This window comes from Choloepus didactylus, chromosome 2 (genome assembly GCF_015220235.1).
Source record: "Choloepus didactylus isolate mChoDid1 chromosome 2, mChoDid1.pri, whole genome shotgun sequence".
Lineage (NCBI taxonomy): Eukaryota > Metazoa > Chordata > Mammalia > Pilosa > Megalonychidae > Choloepus > Choloepus didactylus.
Window position 1 is genome coordinate 55253414 of NC_051308.1, and position 16711 is coordinate 55270124.

The 16711-nt window shown below is 39.0% G+C and overlaps 1 protein-coding gene across 2 annotated transcripts in view; it reads left to right on the forward strand.

The window, feature by feature from the left end:
* The first annotated feature begins 15158 nt into the window (after positions 1 to 15158).
* Positions 15159 to 16711, forward strand: part of DSTYK (dual serine/threonine and tyrosine protein kinase) — a 55521-nt gene continuing 53968 nt past the window's right edge. The window contains exon 1 of one of the 2 annotated variants that reach the window (XR_005215108.1): positions 15159 to 15563. Coding sequence is in view for 1 of the 2 variants with exons in the window: in XM_037824923.1 (XP_037680851.1) it covers positions 15296 to 15563 (268 nt within the window). In the remaining variant the exon portion in view is untranslated. The remainder of the gene's footprint in view (positions 15564 to 16711) is intronic. The other variant, XM_037824923.1, reaches the window with a different exon arrangement.

Consider the following 16711-nt stretch of genomic DNA (forward strand, 5'->3'; position numbering starts at 1 on the left):
GTGAATTTTTAGGGAAACAGAGACAGTTATCGTTTTGAACCATTCCTCATTTCTATACTACATTGAATTTGGCTTTAAGTTTGATTTTCATATTTTATACACATATGGCATGATGACCAAATTTCTAATTTGTGGTCATATCTAGCAAGGTGTGCTGCACGCCAACAAAAATGTCTGTGGTATGTTTCATGAAATCAGCTAATACTTTATGTTTCATTTTTGACAGGCAGTGTAACATAGTGATTAGAGTTCAGGTTCTGTGGTCACAGCTCTTGGGGACAAATCCTGGCTCTTCTGTCTCTAACCATGTGACTGGGGACAAGTTATCTAATCTCTTTAGACCCCAGTTTCCTCCTTTGGGAAGTGGGGGGTAAAAAACAGTACCTACCTCAGAGGGTGTTGGGTAATATATATAAAGCACTTAGAACATTGCCTGGCATAGAATGAGGACCTAGCTATTACCATAGATGTCATCCAGCTTCAAAAGGGTTCCACATTCCACTCTAATGGCTCTATCCTTGAGAGTTCAAATGTGTCCCACATATTGCTGACTTTCACTGAGTGTCATACTATTGAACAAATATGCTGCTGTCAAAGATGTTTGGGTGGGAAGTCTGTGTAGAGACCTGTGTGACCTACAATTTGCAGATTTACAATGCAAGAGATGATATTCAGCATGTGAGAACAGCATTTTCCATTCTGTTTTTGGCACAACTACTTAATCACAAATAACATGGTGAAGTGGTAAGAACACTGGTCTTGGTGTCAGAAAAATCCATGCAAGAATTCTGGTTCTGTTTCTTGTGTTAGACAACCACATGGTTTTAACCTCTCTCAACCTTGGCTTTCTTATCTATCAATGGGAGCTAATAATACCTATCCCCCCCAAGTTTTTCTGAGGATTAAACTAGATAATGCATATGAAAACGCTTAACACATAGCCCATAATATATTCACTTGATAGAATGTGCTCACATAATACATGCCCAGTAAACCTGAATGAAAGAAATCATTAACAAACTTGCCCAGACCTCCTGTGGCCACATAAGTAAGGGAGGATTATCCCACAAAGTTTAATGCTTTTTGTGAATGGAGATCCAAGTTAGGCTAATGAAAGTTCCCCTCTCCCAAACCAGTACTTCTGTAAACAAGGAAGACAGAGAACAAGGTTATGGAATCCTGATCCCTGTCAAAAGCCAGTTCACATAGTTTGATAAACTGATGAAGCCTTAATTTTAGAGGATAAGGTGCCAAGATCAACAGTGTAAGGTAAATTTTTTTTCATTTTGTAAAAGCAATTAAGTCTCAGAAACAGGAGTCACTTTTTGCAAGAGGCTTATAGATTATCTCAAAATATTCTGTTTTGTCCTCTGCAGGAATTCTTAAAGACAAAGAAGTATTTTAAATATCAAATGAGTAGGTAGTTGTCAGAGAGGTATTTTAAGATTTAGCATACTGAGTACAGTGCTTGGAAGGTACAAGTACTCTCTAGAGGGACTAGATAAAATAATTTTGATCACTGTATTTTGATACTAACATCATTACAAACATTCCTTTGTTAATGTCATTTTATTCTCGTTTTGTTGGAGATTTCCACTTCCACTCAAAGATCTCCTTAAAAGAAATCGGTTTCCCTTGATCAGAAGGAGTAAACTATGCAAATGTCCGCTAGGGAGATTGGCTGGACTGGTGATGACATCACAATCCCACCACCTAAACTCAAGCTTATTATTGGCTTTTGTAAGAGGCAACAGGGACTGGCAAGGCTCTACATCACGCCCGAGTTGGAGAAACCACCGGGCTCCTAAAGACCTATCGATTTTCTGGGTTGTGGCCCATCATTTTCAGTGGGTCCACAGTCAGTATCTAACGTGTAACCTTTTGGCCCCCAAAATGACTTCATATATTATGTTGAAGCCTAAGATTTTATTTTCCCAGCTAAAAATATATTTGCTATTTTATCAGGAGAGAATGCAGGTGGCAATATCAGGTAGGGAATGTGGGAGTTTTTCTAAACCATCTGTAGGGATTTTTTTTTTCCAGTTTGTCCCTTTTTAAATTATGTAAAAAAAGGCAAATTCGGGATAAGGACATGTGTGGATGACACTACTCGCTCACAAATATCTCAGCAAAATTTCAGAACGGATTTTCAAAAATACAGCAATAGTGAGACCAATTTCATGGCTGGTGTAAATTGGCTTTTCTTCCCTGAGCAAACACAGATCTGAATTTTTGTTACCATCCATCCTTGTCACTGCTAAGTATCCAGAAACCTCATAAAAGTAATATATATTCTTCAAATAAAATTTGAAAAACTCAGGAAAGTTAAAAGATGAAAATAAGCACTGTCCAAACATAAACAATGTTCACATTTTTGAGAAGTCTTTCCATACTTTTCTTTAAACAAGTGGAGTTTTTAAAAATAGAACTGTAATCTAAAAATAGAATTGTATATTTTATCCTGTCTTATTTAAAATTAATGTATTTTCCATATGTTATTACTTTTTCCATACATTATTCTATAGGTTAGACATATTTCCATATGTATAAGTAAACATTTTTAATGACTTTAATATTATATCAAGTGAATATATCATGGCTTATTTAACTACTATACACCTTATTCTTAGACTCGTAGTTTCAATTTTTTTGCCTTTAGAAATAAAGTTCAATTACTGTATTTATGCATAAATTTTATATTTTTTATATATTTTTCCTCCATAGCATAGCATCTTTGATCTATAACTGACAATGTTTTAAAGGAATAAGAAAACCCAGATTCCCATTCTTGGGATAATTTCCCTCACAGCGTCTTTAAGACTTGCACAGGAGATGCTAATGTCTGTCTCACTCCTGTACTATTGAATCTTTTATCTGTGGTATGAAAAGCTGTGCATTCAGGTAGATACACATTCTTCATTCTGGATGCTTGTCGACCCTCAGAAATGGGAGAAAAGTAATCATGGCTGTGAACAGTGGGGGTTTGTAAAGGATATACTTAAACCCTGATTGTACTATTCTGTGCGAAAGCCTGGGACTTGTAAAATGACTGCTTTGTGTCCTTTTCCAGCTCTATAGGGAATCCATACAAACCTCTGGACAATCTGTTACTTAAAGCTGAAAATGCTAGATCTTAAAAACATACAAAAGAAAGGAAGAAAGAAAGAAAGAATCCCAGCTTTGCTCCAAAAGAATAATCAGCTGTTTACTATTTAACCTCTGAAGGTAAATCTCTATGGCAGTTCCATCTATTATTCCATGTGGTACTCTTAGAGTAATAAAAGCAAGCATATAACATTTAAAGATTATAACAAGATGTGAGGCATTTTGCCAGGAACCGTGTGAACACTCTTACTTAATCCCCACAACTCGGCAAGGTATCATTCTTGCTCTGCATTTGAGAAAACAGACTCAGGGTGGTTACAGATCTTACATAGGCCTGAGATCTGGATTCAGTTCTGTCTGACTCCAAAGTTGAGAAGAGTAAGAGCTCACCCCTTCACGACTGAAATTCTGAGCCACTCCTGGGTAAATAATTTATCATTGAGTGTTAGTCTACAACATACATTCAAATATATTTGTGAAGTACATATCATGTACAAAGGATTTACAGGACACTTGTGGAGGATGCAGAAAAATAAAAGACATTGGTCACTGCCTTTGGACTTAAAATCCAGATGGGGTAAGGAGACACAAATGAAATGTAAAATTAAAGCACACCATTTACTTGGTAATGCCTGCCAACACTCCAAAGAGAGACCATTAGATATTACAGGTCCAAAGGAGGAAAGATACCTCTGTTAGTGAGGGATCAGGACAACTCCAAGGAAGAAAAGTTTACACACATTCATTCATAGCATGTGTGTTAAAGGATACAATTTTGCTTTAGGATGATTCTGGCACCTTTAGGTAGATAAAAACAAAATCATCCTTAAAATAGAACAATTCAATATTTGGATCTCTTTAATTTTATATTCGCATGCCATAGAATTTTTAAGGCATATTAGTGATGGAATTTTTTTTTTTCATTTTAGTCTCTGAGACCATAGGGCAATGTGTCTCACAGTATGGTTCATGGATTACCAGAAACATAATAACCTTGGAATTTAGTTATACATGCAGATTCCTGGGTCTCATCCCAAACAGATGAAAGTGGAATTTCTGTGGGGATGGGGCCTGAAAATATCGTTTCAAACAAGTCTCCTAGGTGATTCTTATGTACATAGTTTGAGAACCACTGATGTAGGGGAAGACTTGGTTGGTTAAATGTACTGATAGAATTGTGAATTTAGTAATAACTCCCATTTATTGAGCACTTAACCATATTGGCTGGCACACACCTCTCACTCCATTTAGTCTGTAAAACAAACTCTGAAGCTGAGTATCAAAAACTCCATTTTACAGATGAGGAAACTGAGGTGCAAAGAGGATTAGTAACTTGTCCAAGGCCACCTGGCTAGAATGAGATAAAGCTAGGATTCCAAATCAGTTCTGCTTGTCTTCAATATTCATACTTTTTCCACAATGCCTACTGCACTTTTGCCTAGGTTATACTATGGTGGCAACCGTGTTTATTAATAATATAATAACAGTCATGACCTGAAGGCCCTTTATGTGCCATATAATTTCAATCCAAACCTTTCAATACCTCAAAAGTTACTTTGCAGATGGTACTCTTCCTTATCTGTAAGATAATTACGATGGAGAGAGATTAAATATCTCAAAACCACTTTCCACCAGTTGGAACAGAACTTTTTTATTCTAATAAGACTTTTCCTCATTTCTTCTCCCTCCTAACAGTTTCTGAAATTGTTTTCAGCTCTGACTTTTGGGACTTCCTTTCCTTGATGTTATTTATCCCAACTCTTTGCACCTAGTTTGGAGTGGCAAACCATAGGCTAGTTAATGTACACTAACAGCTACCTCCCACAACTTTTCCCAACAAGGGAACGGGAGAACTACTATCTGAATCAAAAAGGAAGTGTCAGTTGCTTCAAAAACCTTCTGTTCATCCTGTGACTTCAAAGGGAAAAAGAAAACTTAATTGAAGAAGAGTCTCCTGGGAAGAGGGAATCACACCATCTCATGTGAGAGCTTATTCTGGAGAATGCATATATATTCATAAATCATATTCAGGGAGTCTCATATGACCCTGGGCATCCCCAAGCAGATATATGGACAAAGGGCTGTTTTCAATGGTGAAGCCATTCAGGCTTGCCTCATACTGCTCACAGACTGCTGGTGAAAGAAAATAGTACTCTCTTTCAAGATGCAATGACATAGCACAATTCTTCCAGAGAAAAATTTAGTAATATGTAGCTAGAGCCATATAAATGTTTGTATCCTTTCACCCAGTAATAACTTCCTGGGAATTTATCTCCAAGAAATCATTCAAAAGAGGAAAACGAGCTACATGAACAACAACAACAACAAAAAATGTTTATAGCAGCATTGTTTATAATAATGAAAAACCTGAAAGAAGAATAGAAGTGGGTGAATAACAACGGCATAATAATATAATGGAGTGTTATACTGCTATAAAGAGAAAAATATCATGAGTATATAGAAGCATGAAAAATCTTTTTGAAATAATATAAAATGAAAGCTTTAGAATGCAAAATTGTGTAGTTAGAAGAACAAGGGCATTAGAGTCAGGCAAACCTGTGTTATTAGCTATATAGACAACTTCACCCAAGCCTCAATTTCCTAATATGTGAAATAGGGAAAAGAATATCTATCTTTCCAGGGATGCTTTTTGAATTAAAGACGATGTAAACTACATGGATAAAATTTGGTTAAGTCATGGATAACATTGTGAAAGGAGTGCTGAGAAATAATCGTAAGTTTTAAGCTAGGATATGGGGTTGTTGAAACTTTTTTAAAATTTATTTTTGTAGTTATATATTAAATACTATTTTTCCCCTTTATTCCTCCACACTCTTAAAAAATTTCATAGTCCTATGCAGGAAATGTGTGTATGTTCTCAGGAAACTTGTCTGGATGGATCACTAAGTCCCATTTTTCAGAAGGGTCCTAGATCAGTGCTTCTTAAATCAGCTGTAGGAAAATTTTAGGAGCCCCCCAAAACAGACACCCACAAAGGTGGCTCAGCCAGGTTCCAGGACTTGTTTTCCAAGCACTTAGAGATTTAGGTGAAGCGTTTTACATAGATGTTCCCCTCACTTCTGCAATTTGGGAATGGGGAATGTTTCCATGACTAAGATGGCTTCATTCCACCTTTGCTTTGGAATCCTAACCTTCACCTCCATCAAACCACCTCCCTGCAGAACTAGATTCATGATAGGGGTAGGGCAGGAGAGAAGATGAAATGAAAGAAATATTTGCTTTCAGCCAATATATAGTGGGCACACTCATGTTAGGCATTGTGTTTGGCACCTGTGGATAGATACAGAATGAAGTCTGTTGGATAAGTTTGAGAACTAAGGTCGCAGGCTCTTCTCAGAAGCCTCTACCAAGATAATGTTGACATAGAAAAGAATATTGGTAGATAAAGTGGGCTGAATAGTGGCCCCAAAATGGTATGTCCATGTCCTAATCCCCAGAACCTGTGAATGTTGCCTTATTTGGAAAAGGGTTTCTGCAGATATAATTTTTTTTTTAATATTCATTTTATTGAGATATATTCACATACCATGCAGTCATACAAAACAAATCACACATTCGATTGTTCACAGTACCATTACATAGTTGTACATTCATCACCAAAATCAATCCCTGACACCTTCATTACCACACACACACACACAAAATAATAATAATTAAAGTGAAAAAGAGCAATTAAAGTAAAAAAGAACACTGGGTGCCTTTGTCTGTTTGTTTGTTTGTTTCCTTCCCCTATTTTTCTACTCATCCATCCATAAACTAGACAAAGGGGAGTGTGGTCCTTATGGCTTTTCCAATCCCATTGCCACCCCTCATAAGCTACATTTTTATACAATCGTCTTCAAGATTCATGGGTTCTGGGTTGTAGTTTGATAGTTTCAGGTATCTACCACCAGCTACCCCAATTCATTAGAACATAAAAAGGGTTGTCTATATTGTGTGTAAGTGTGCCCACCAGAGTGACCTCTCGGGTCCTTTTGGAATCTCTCTGCCACTGAAGTTTATTTCATTTCCTTTCACATCCCCCTTTTGGTCAAGAAGACGTTCTCCATTCCAGGATGCTAGGTCTACATTCCTCCCTGGGAGTCATATTCCATGTTGCCAGGGAGATTCACTTCCCTGGGTGTTCTGCAGATATAATTAAGGATCTTGAGGTGAGATTGTCCTGGGTTATCTGGATGGACCCTAAATCCAATGGCAAGAATATTGGAAAAAGTGAGGCAGAGGGAGAGTTGACAGGCAGAAGACGAGGTAATTTGACTTTGAAGCAGAGACTGGAGTGATGTGGCCCCAAGGCAAGGAATACCAGGAGCTGCCAGGAGCTGGAAAAGGTAAGGAACAGAGCCTCCCCTAGAGCCTTCGGAGGGAGAAAGTCCCTGCTAACACCTTGATTTCAGACTCGTGGCCTCTAGAATTGTGAGAGAATAAATTTCTATTGTTTTACATCACCCAGTTTGTGGTAATTTGTTACAGCAGCCTTAGGAAACAAATAGAGTAGGTTTGCATCTATCCCTCTTCCTCCATCCAGGACCAGTCCAGTAAAAACTGTTGCAAGGTTTTATTTTGGACAGTTACAGAAATAAACCAGAAATGGATTCCACTGAACCTTCTGGCAACATGCTCAATGGAAAAACAATCAAAGCCGATTAGACTTGGAAAAGCATTATCAATCTTCTAATTTTACTGATGGAAAATGAACTGTGGCAGAACTATGTTCAGGATTCTTCTAGGAAACTTTGGGTCAGTTTCACTAGAAAATTTCTGGAAAATCTTGTTTTTCTACTTGGCAGTAAAGCAAAGGTTATCTCTGGTTAGGGTTACATCAAATTCCTTTTAACTGATTGTTCTTCCTTCCCATACTCTGCATCCTAACAGCCAGGAATACCACTGATGAAATATTCATCACTGAAATGATATTTGATGTATAATTAAATAGAATGCAGTTAGCAGTTCATAAATAGGTCTTAAATCTTCAAGTTAATCAACTGTCATGTAGAGAGTCTCATAGACAAAAATAAATAAAATATTCTTGGAAATACTAGCCTCATTGGGAAAATTTATAATTCTGAATGTAATTACTATAGATATGGAGGAAAAAAAAAGCCTTTTATTTAGCACTTGTTTGTGCCAGGCAAGGTGCTAACTGTTTCACATTATGTCATTTAATCTTCAAAATCCTGAGAGATATTTTTACTTCCACTATATAGATGAAGTAACTACGTACATGAGGTTAATTTGCTTCAGATCAAAAGTGAGTGAGTAACACACTTGGGACTGGAACTCAGGTCAGAGTCTTTCTGGCTCCCATGCCCTTCCCCTAATTTTTACAAGATTTCATTTTTAAAGCAATTTATCTTACTGTGGCTCATTTGATCCTCATTTGAGCACAAACACAAGATTCTCTCTTTTAACAGAAGTCACAGAGCCAAGATTAGAACCTAGATTTGTAATCATCACCATCATCATCTTGGTTACCTTTTACTGAATGCTTTCTATATACTAGGACCTGTAGTAAGCACTATACATACATATTTCATTTTTGTCTTCATAATAATCTTAAGAGGTGAGGACTATTATTATCCCTATTTTATGGATGACAAAACCAACACTCAGAGAGGCCAGTGGCTTGCCCAAGGTTTTTTTTTTTTTTTTTTTTTTTCAGCTTTTTTGCATCTCGCTTCAGTTATTCTTTTTTTTTTAATCATCATTTTATTGAGATATATTCACATACCACGCAGTCATACAAAACAAATTGTACTTTCGATTGTTTACAGTACCATTACATAGTTGTACATTCATCACCTAAATCAATCCCTGACACCTTCATTAGCACACACACAAAAATAACAAGAATAATAATTAGAGTGAAAAAGAGCAATTGAAGTAAAAAAGAACACTAGGTACCTTTGTCTGTTTGTTTCCTTCCCCTACTTTTCTACACATCCATCCATAAACTAGACAAAGTGGAGTTTGGTCCTTATGGCTTTCCCAATCCCATTGTCACCCCTCATAAGCTACATTTTTATACAACTGTCTTCGAGATTCATGGGTTCTGGGTTGTAGTTTGATAGTTTCAGGTATCCACCACCAGCTACCCCAATTCTTTAGAACCTAAAAAGGGTTGTCTAAAGTGTGCGTAAGAGTGCCCACCAGAGTGATCTCTCGGCTCGTTTAGGAATCTCTCTGCCACTGAAGCTTATTTCATTTCCTTTCACATCCCCCTTTTGGTCAAGAAGATGTTCTCCGTCCCACGATGCCAGGTCTACATTCCTCCCCGGGAGTCATATTCCACGTTGCCAGGGAGATTCACTTCCCTGGGTGTCTGATCCCACGTAGGGGGGAGGGCAGTGATTTCACCTTTCAAGTTGGCATAGCCAGAGAGAGAGTTGCCCAAGGTTTATACAGTAGCAAGATGGGACGAGAACTCAGGTCTGTAATAAAGCTAACACAATTGAAGAAAACTTTTTCCTATAGTAACTTAAATCTTCTCCTGTAACTCTCCTCCATTGACCTTAGAATTAGATATTCAAATAAGTATTTTTACTTGTAGTTGACTGTGATTTAGGAAGAGTTCACTGTCATATCCTTTATGATTTTAAATAGTAGGAAACAAATGATTGCTTTCCTTCAGTAGATCAAAACTGGCGGTATGATATACTCACACGTGCAAAATGATGTATGTAGAAGGTTAGTTATTGAAGCACTGTAATATGAAAGACTGCAAAATCTAAATGTCCATCAATAGAGGATTTGTTAAATAAAACATGCCAATCCATAAGGTAGTATTTTATACAGCTGATAAAAAGAATTTGGCAGATTTTCATGTGTGGTAGAAGTCTATAAGGACAAAAGAGAATATGTGTAGTATACTATCATTTGTCTCAAAACTATATATATGTGTATATGGTATATCATCTATACAACAGTGGTTGCCTTCTGGGGTGGGGGGAGCTAGGTGTCTGGGAGACAAGGATAAAAGGGTGACTTACTATTTCCTTGTATGCCCTTTGTACCATTTTAATTTTATAACACATTCCTGTACTACTTATTTTAAAAACAGATATAATTTAAAGTACTAATTAATGTTTTTTTAAAGGGTTGACTCCAGTACATTAACAGAACAAAGGGGAAAAAAAAACACATGATCATCTGAATTGATGCAGAAAAGACATTTGACAAAATCCAGCACTCTTTCTCAATAAAAACACTCAGAAAACGAGGAATAGAAGGGAACTTCCTCAATATGATAAGGGCATATACAAAAAAACCCACAGTTAATATCATACTTAGTGAGACTGAAAGCTTTCCCCCTAAGATCAGGAACAGACAAGGATATCCACTTTTACCACTGTTGTTCAACATTGTACTGAAGTTCTAACTAGAGAAATTAGGCAAGGAAAAGAAGTCATCTAAATTGGAAAGGAAGAAATAAAACTATCTCTATATGCAGATGACAGGATTCTATAGAGAGAAAATTCCCAAGAATCCACAACAAAGCTATTAGAGCTAATAAATGAATTCAGCAAAGTTGCGGAGTACATTAGCAGCACACAAAAATCATTTATGTTTCTACACACCAGCAATAAACAATCCAAAAAGGAAATTAAATAAATAATTCCATTTATAATAGCATCTAAAAGAACAGATTATCTGGGAATAAATTTAACCAATGATGTAAAAGACTGTATACTGAGAACTACAAAATATTGCTGAAGGAAATTAAAGAAGACCTAAGAAATGGAAAGACATCCCACGATCATGAATTAAGAAGACAATATGGTTAAAATGGCAATACTATCCAAAATGATTTACAGATTCAACACAATCCCAATCAAAATTTCAGCAGCCTTCTTGACAGAAATGGACAAGTCACTCATCAAATTATTATGGAATAGCAAGGGGATCCAAATAGCCAAAATCATCTTAAAAACAAATATCAAGTTGGAGGACTCACACTTCTGAATTCCAAAACTTACTATAAAGCTACAGTAATCAAAATAGTGTGGTACTGGCATAAGCACAGACAAATAGACCAATGGAATAGAGTTGAGAGTTTAGAAATAAACCCATGTAGTATAGCCAATCGATGTTTGGCAAGTGTGCCAAGTCCACCCAATGGAGAAAGAATTGTCTCTTCAACAAATGATGCTGGTAAAATGGGACATCCAGATGAACAAGAAAGAAATTGCACATCTACCTCATACCACATACAAAAATTACCTCACAATGGAGTAATGACTTAAATATAAGAGCTAAAACCATAAAACTCCTAGAAGAAAACATAGGGGAAAATCTTCAGAAGAGTCCGTGCCAGTTTGTATATATATTGTGTCGCCCAGAAAAAGCCATGTTTTTTAATGCAATCTTGTGTGGGCAGATGTATTGGTGTTGATTAGACTGTAATTCTTTGATTGAGTGTTTCTATGGAGATGTGACCCACCCAACTGTAGGTGATAACTCCAATTAGATAATTTCCATGGATGTGTGGCCCTGCCCATTCAGCATGGGCCTTGATTAGTTTACTGGAGCACTATATAAGCTCAGACAGAAGGAGCAAGCTTGCTACAGCCAAGAGGGACACTCTGAAGAACACACAGGAGTTGAGAAAGGAGCGGTAGCTGAGACAGACATTTTGAAGATGGTCGTTGGAAGCTGATGTATACATTTTGGAGAATGCCATTTTGAAATGCAACCTGGGAGCAAGCAGACGCCAGCCACGTGCGTTCCCAGCTAACAGGTTTTCCGGACACCATTGGCCATCCTCCAGTGAAGGTACCTGATTGTCAATGCTTTACCTTGGACACTTTATAGACTTAAGACTGTAACTGTGTAACCAAATAACCCCCCTTTTATAAAAGCCAATCCATTCCTGGTGTTTTGCATTCTGGCAGCATTAGCAAACCAGTGTGTCTTAGGCAATGGATTTTTAAAAACGATGCCCAAAGCACAGGGAAAAGAAAAAATAGATAATTTGACTTAAATTTTAAAACTTTTGTGCATCAAAGGATATTATCAACAAGGTGAAAAGACAACTTACAGAATGGGAGAAAATATTTGGTAACCATATATCTGATAAAAGTTTAATATAAAGAATATATCAAGAACTCCTACAACTCAACAACAAAAAGACAACCCAATTTAAAAATGAGCAAATGACTTAAATAGACATTTCTCCAAAGAAGATATACAAATGGTAAATAAGCACATGAAAGATGCTCAACATCATTGGGCCATAAGGAAAATGTAAATCGAAACTATGAGCTAACACTTCACAGGCGTTAGGATGGTTCTTATTTAACAACCAAACAGAAAATATCTGTTGGTGAGGATGCAGAGAAGTAGGAATCTTAATACATCATTGGTGGGAAAAGAAAATGGTGCAACCACTATGGGAAACAGTTTGGCAGTTCTTTAGAAAGTTAACCAGAATTATAGTATCACCCGGCAATCTCACTTGTAGTTATATATTCCAAAGATTTGAAAACAGGAATCTGAACAGATATTTGTACACCAGTGTTCATAAAAATATTATTCTCAATAGCCAAATGATAGAAGCAACCCATCAATGGATGAATGAATAAACCAAATGTGGTATATCCATGCAATGGAATATTATTCAGCCATAAAAAAGGAATGGAATTCTGATAACATGCTACAACATGGATGAACCTTAAAGACATTATGTTGAGTGAAATAAGCCAGGCATAAAAGGACAAATATTGTATGATTTCACTCGTTTGAAATATCTAGAATATGCAAATTTATAGAGACAAAGTATACAGCTTGCTAAGAAAGGGTTAGGTGGGAAGATATTGCTTAATGGGTACAGAGTTTCTGTTTGGGGTGATGAAAAACGTTGGTAATGAATGGTGGTGATGGTAACACATTATTGTGAAAATAATATCACTGAATTGTACTTATGAAAGTGGTTAAATGGGAAAATTTGTGTACATACAGTACAGTAATTTTTTAATCCCACAGAAGACAATTTTTGTTCAAACTATTAAAGGAAAAAAAAAATGGGCTCCATGACCTAGTGCTCAAATGCTTTTCTTAATTACTTCTTCCTACCCTAATTTTACCTTTTCTTCAAGATTGATCTTAATTCCCATTTCCTTTTCTGGAGAACTCAAGCCTGAATGCTCTCTCATCTGATTTGCTAGAAATTTGTGTGTGGCAAATCATCACACATTGCTGTGTTACAGTTCATTTATTTTTAAAAATAGTGTCAACCATCTTGTATGAAACTTTACATTTTGTATTTTCATTTCAGATTTACTAAGCCTTTTGGTGTTGCATGAGGGTCTTGCAAAGATGAGGAATGGGCAGTGGAAAATAAATGACCAAGAAAGAGGAGAAGTAGAGAGTACATGAGGAGGTACATAATGTTTTCTCCTTACAAGCAGCCTTCATACATATTTACCAGTTAGAAATCAATTTGAATTAATGGTCGCTTTTTATAAAATGCTAAAAGCTCCTGAAAAGGTAAAGCCTTCATATCAGTTACATTAACCTGATAAACATGATATCACTTAGCCCTTAGCACCCTGTACTCAAGAGAGTGGTTGGGAGACAGTAGTAAAAACTTTGAAGCAGTATTCCGATTTTTACAGCTGAGCGGGCTTATAGATCAACCAGTCCATCTACTTCACAGATGATGAAATATGCAGTCTTGTCAGCGTTCCCAAGGCAAGTCAGTGGAGGAGTTAAGACTGAAATCCACGACTCAATCGCAGTGCTCTTCACACAACCCCATCTAGCCAGTGAGAGAAGAGGTCTGGAGTGGGGGTGGGGGCGGGGAGATGGAGTCTTTCCACAGCAAGGAAGACTTAGGAGAGTTTCTGTTTGGGGTGATGCAAAGTTTTGGCAATGGATGATGGGGATGGAGGCACAACTTTGAGTATATAATTAACACCAGAGAATTCTATATTGGAAAAGAGAAAAGGGAAAGTTAGAGTTGAACATAAGTTAGTGCACACACACAGAAAGCTATAGAACTGTACAACATGAGTGAACCTTAATGTTATCAGTGCACTAAAGTCAATAGCATAATTAAAATAGTTTCATGAATTGTAAAAAAGGTATCACAGCAATGCAAAATATTAATAAACTGTGTGAGAGGGGGGCATATGGGAACTCTGTACTTCCTGCATGGTGTTTCTGTAACCCTACAACTGCTCTAATTAAAAAAAGAGAAAGAGACAGACAGGAGGGCTTTGAGTCTAGAGAAGAGAGAAAGCAGTAATTGAAAAAGATATGATTGTCAAATTTTGCCTCCCTTGTGATTGTATCTAGGATTCCGTGACAGTCTCTGTGTCAGTGAACGCTGTCTATATTAGCAGAAGCCGAGTTAACAAACTCAGAACTAGGTTGGAAGTCTACAAACCTCAACTTCCCCTTACTCAGCCCAGTCTCCCTACTGCAAGAAACCAATTGAACTACTTCAGTTTACAGCTCTTTATTCGACCACTTCACATCCTAACAGTTCCCCACCTGGAGAAGGAAAGTTGGAAATGCAGTACACGATACAAATATGAGGGATTTCCCTACTTCCAGGGCATTTTCAGCCTATTCCCCAGTATCTACTATAATCGGAAAATGGGAGAGCCATTTAGGGTAACCATGGAAATATTACTAGCCTCTGTCATGTTTCCTTCCTTTTCTTCGCTATTAAAATCTATCGCTCTTTGATTTCAGTAAGGGTGCCCCACTTCTGCTGGGGTACGGATTCTGCAGCTCAACCCTCTGTTCATGGATATTCATGTAGGGAGTAGCAAAATGCTTTTAAATTAGGACACCGTGTAAACACGAGAACGGGTGAGATTTTTACCAAAGGGGGAGCAGTCACACCCCCAGTCTCCAGTTCTTCGGCCTCCGGGTTTTGGAACGCGGATTAAGTACAGACTACAAATCCCAGGGGACCTCGCCGCGATGGTGTCCTCCCACTGATCTTTCCCTCCCAATTCTGGACAGTGAAGATAAAGGTTCCGCTCGCGGCGCACTGCGGGTTAGTTTGTTTTTAAGGGCGGTGATGGAGGTTGGAAGCCCGGCCGCCTGCAGACGGGGGCGTCAGGAGGCGGATTCCTCCTCCCTTAAACACTGGGGGGCGGGGAGGAAGGAGGCCGGGCCAGCGGCCGGGGACCGAGCCGCGAAGACCCAGCGGGCTGAGGAGATGGAGGGCGGCGAGGTACCCTGGGCGAGCGAGTGCGTTTCGGGTCCCGGCCCTGGAGGCGGCGGAATGATTCGCGAACTATGCCGGGGCTTCGGTCGCTACCGCCGCTACCTGGGACGGCTGAGAAAGAACCTGTGCGAAACCCAGAAGTTCTTCCGCGACATGAAGTGCTCCCATAACCGGGGCTGTCCCTCCTCTCCCACGGACGGCGGCAGCCGGGCCGAATCTGGCCCTGCCAGCGATGTCGCCGAAACCCTGCAGCATGCGGGTAAGGAAGGCAGCCCCGAAGGAGAGAGAGCTGAGGAGGCAAATTGGAGGGTGGACTGCACTCGTGCCCCTGCAAAACAACGCAGGGAGGAGGTGGAAAATGGGAGGCTGGCTGCTTGGCCGGGCCCCCGGGCCTGGGCCGCCAAGACCCGGAATGTCGGGGGAGGGCATGCCTCCGGGTGGGAGGAGGGGCGCCGAGGGCTCGACCGGGGAGAACCGGGGGCAAAGGTCTCCCGAGGGCTGGAGTTCAGGAGCAAGACCCGGGGATGGGGCTGCTGCCGCGCGTGGGAGTGGGAAAGGCCGGTGTTTGGAGAGGGCGGGGTTTAGCCGAGGAGCGGGGAAGGTTGCTCCGAGTTGTGGGGGTGGGCGGTTGTGAGTCAAAGAGCCTTTTAAGGGACGGAGGGGTCGAAGGGTGGAGAAGGACAGTAGCAGGTTGCCCCTGGAACCCGAGGAGGCCAGGAGACTGTAATGGCGTGCGTGGGTGTGCGTTTGATTTTGTATGTGAAATGCTTTTACACCAATCATAAAGCAGCTCTGTGAAGAAGTAAGGAATGCATTCTAAATGGGATTGGCGGTCGCCGAAGGAAATAATACCTTATGGCTGTCAGGGACTTGCCAAAGATGATGCCTTTGCTTATGGTGAAGAAGGTAGAGAAAGGGAAGGGATCATTTTGGTCCTGAGCCTTTGGATAACTACGGACTTTTGCCCTTCTTAACGTGATTGTTTTTGGGATGTGCTAGAGGCTCTAAAGCACTTAAAATCGTGCATGTTCTTTGATCTTTCCTAACTTCTTGCTTCCTCTTAAACTGTAATATTGGTGGGGAACTGGAGTGTTTGTTAATTCCTGTGTCTTATTAGGAAATAACTTAAGTTGGAAAGGAGAAGGGACTGGCATCCAATGAAGATAACTATCTTGGGGACAACATAACAAAGAAGTCAGTGAGTTTAATTTAGTGGTTCTCAGACTTGAATGTGTATAAAAGTCACCCTTGGAAGCGTGTTAAAAATGCCATGTCTCGGGTTCTGCCCCACAGATTCTGGTTTAGTAGGTCTGGTGGTGATGGAAATCTCTAAGGATCAAAGTTAAACATAAAAAGTCCTGAGGATTCTGGTGCAGGTTGCTTAAGATGCACTTTCAGAAACACTAA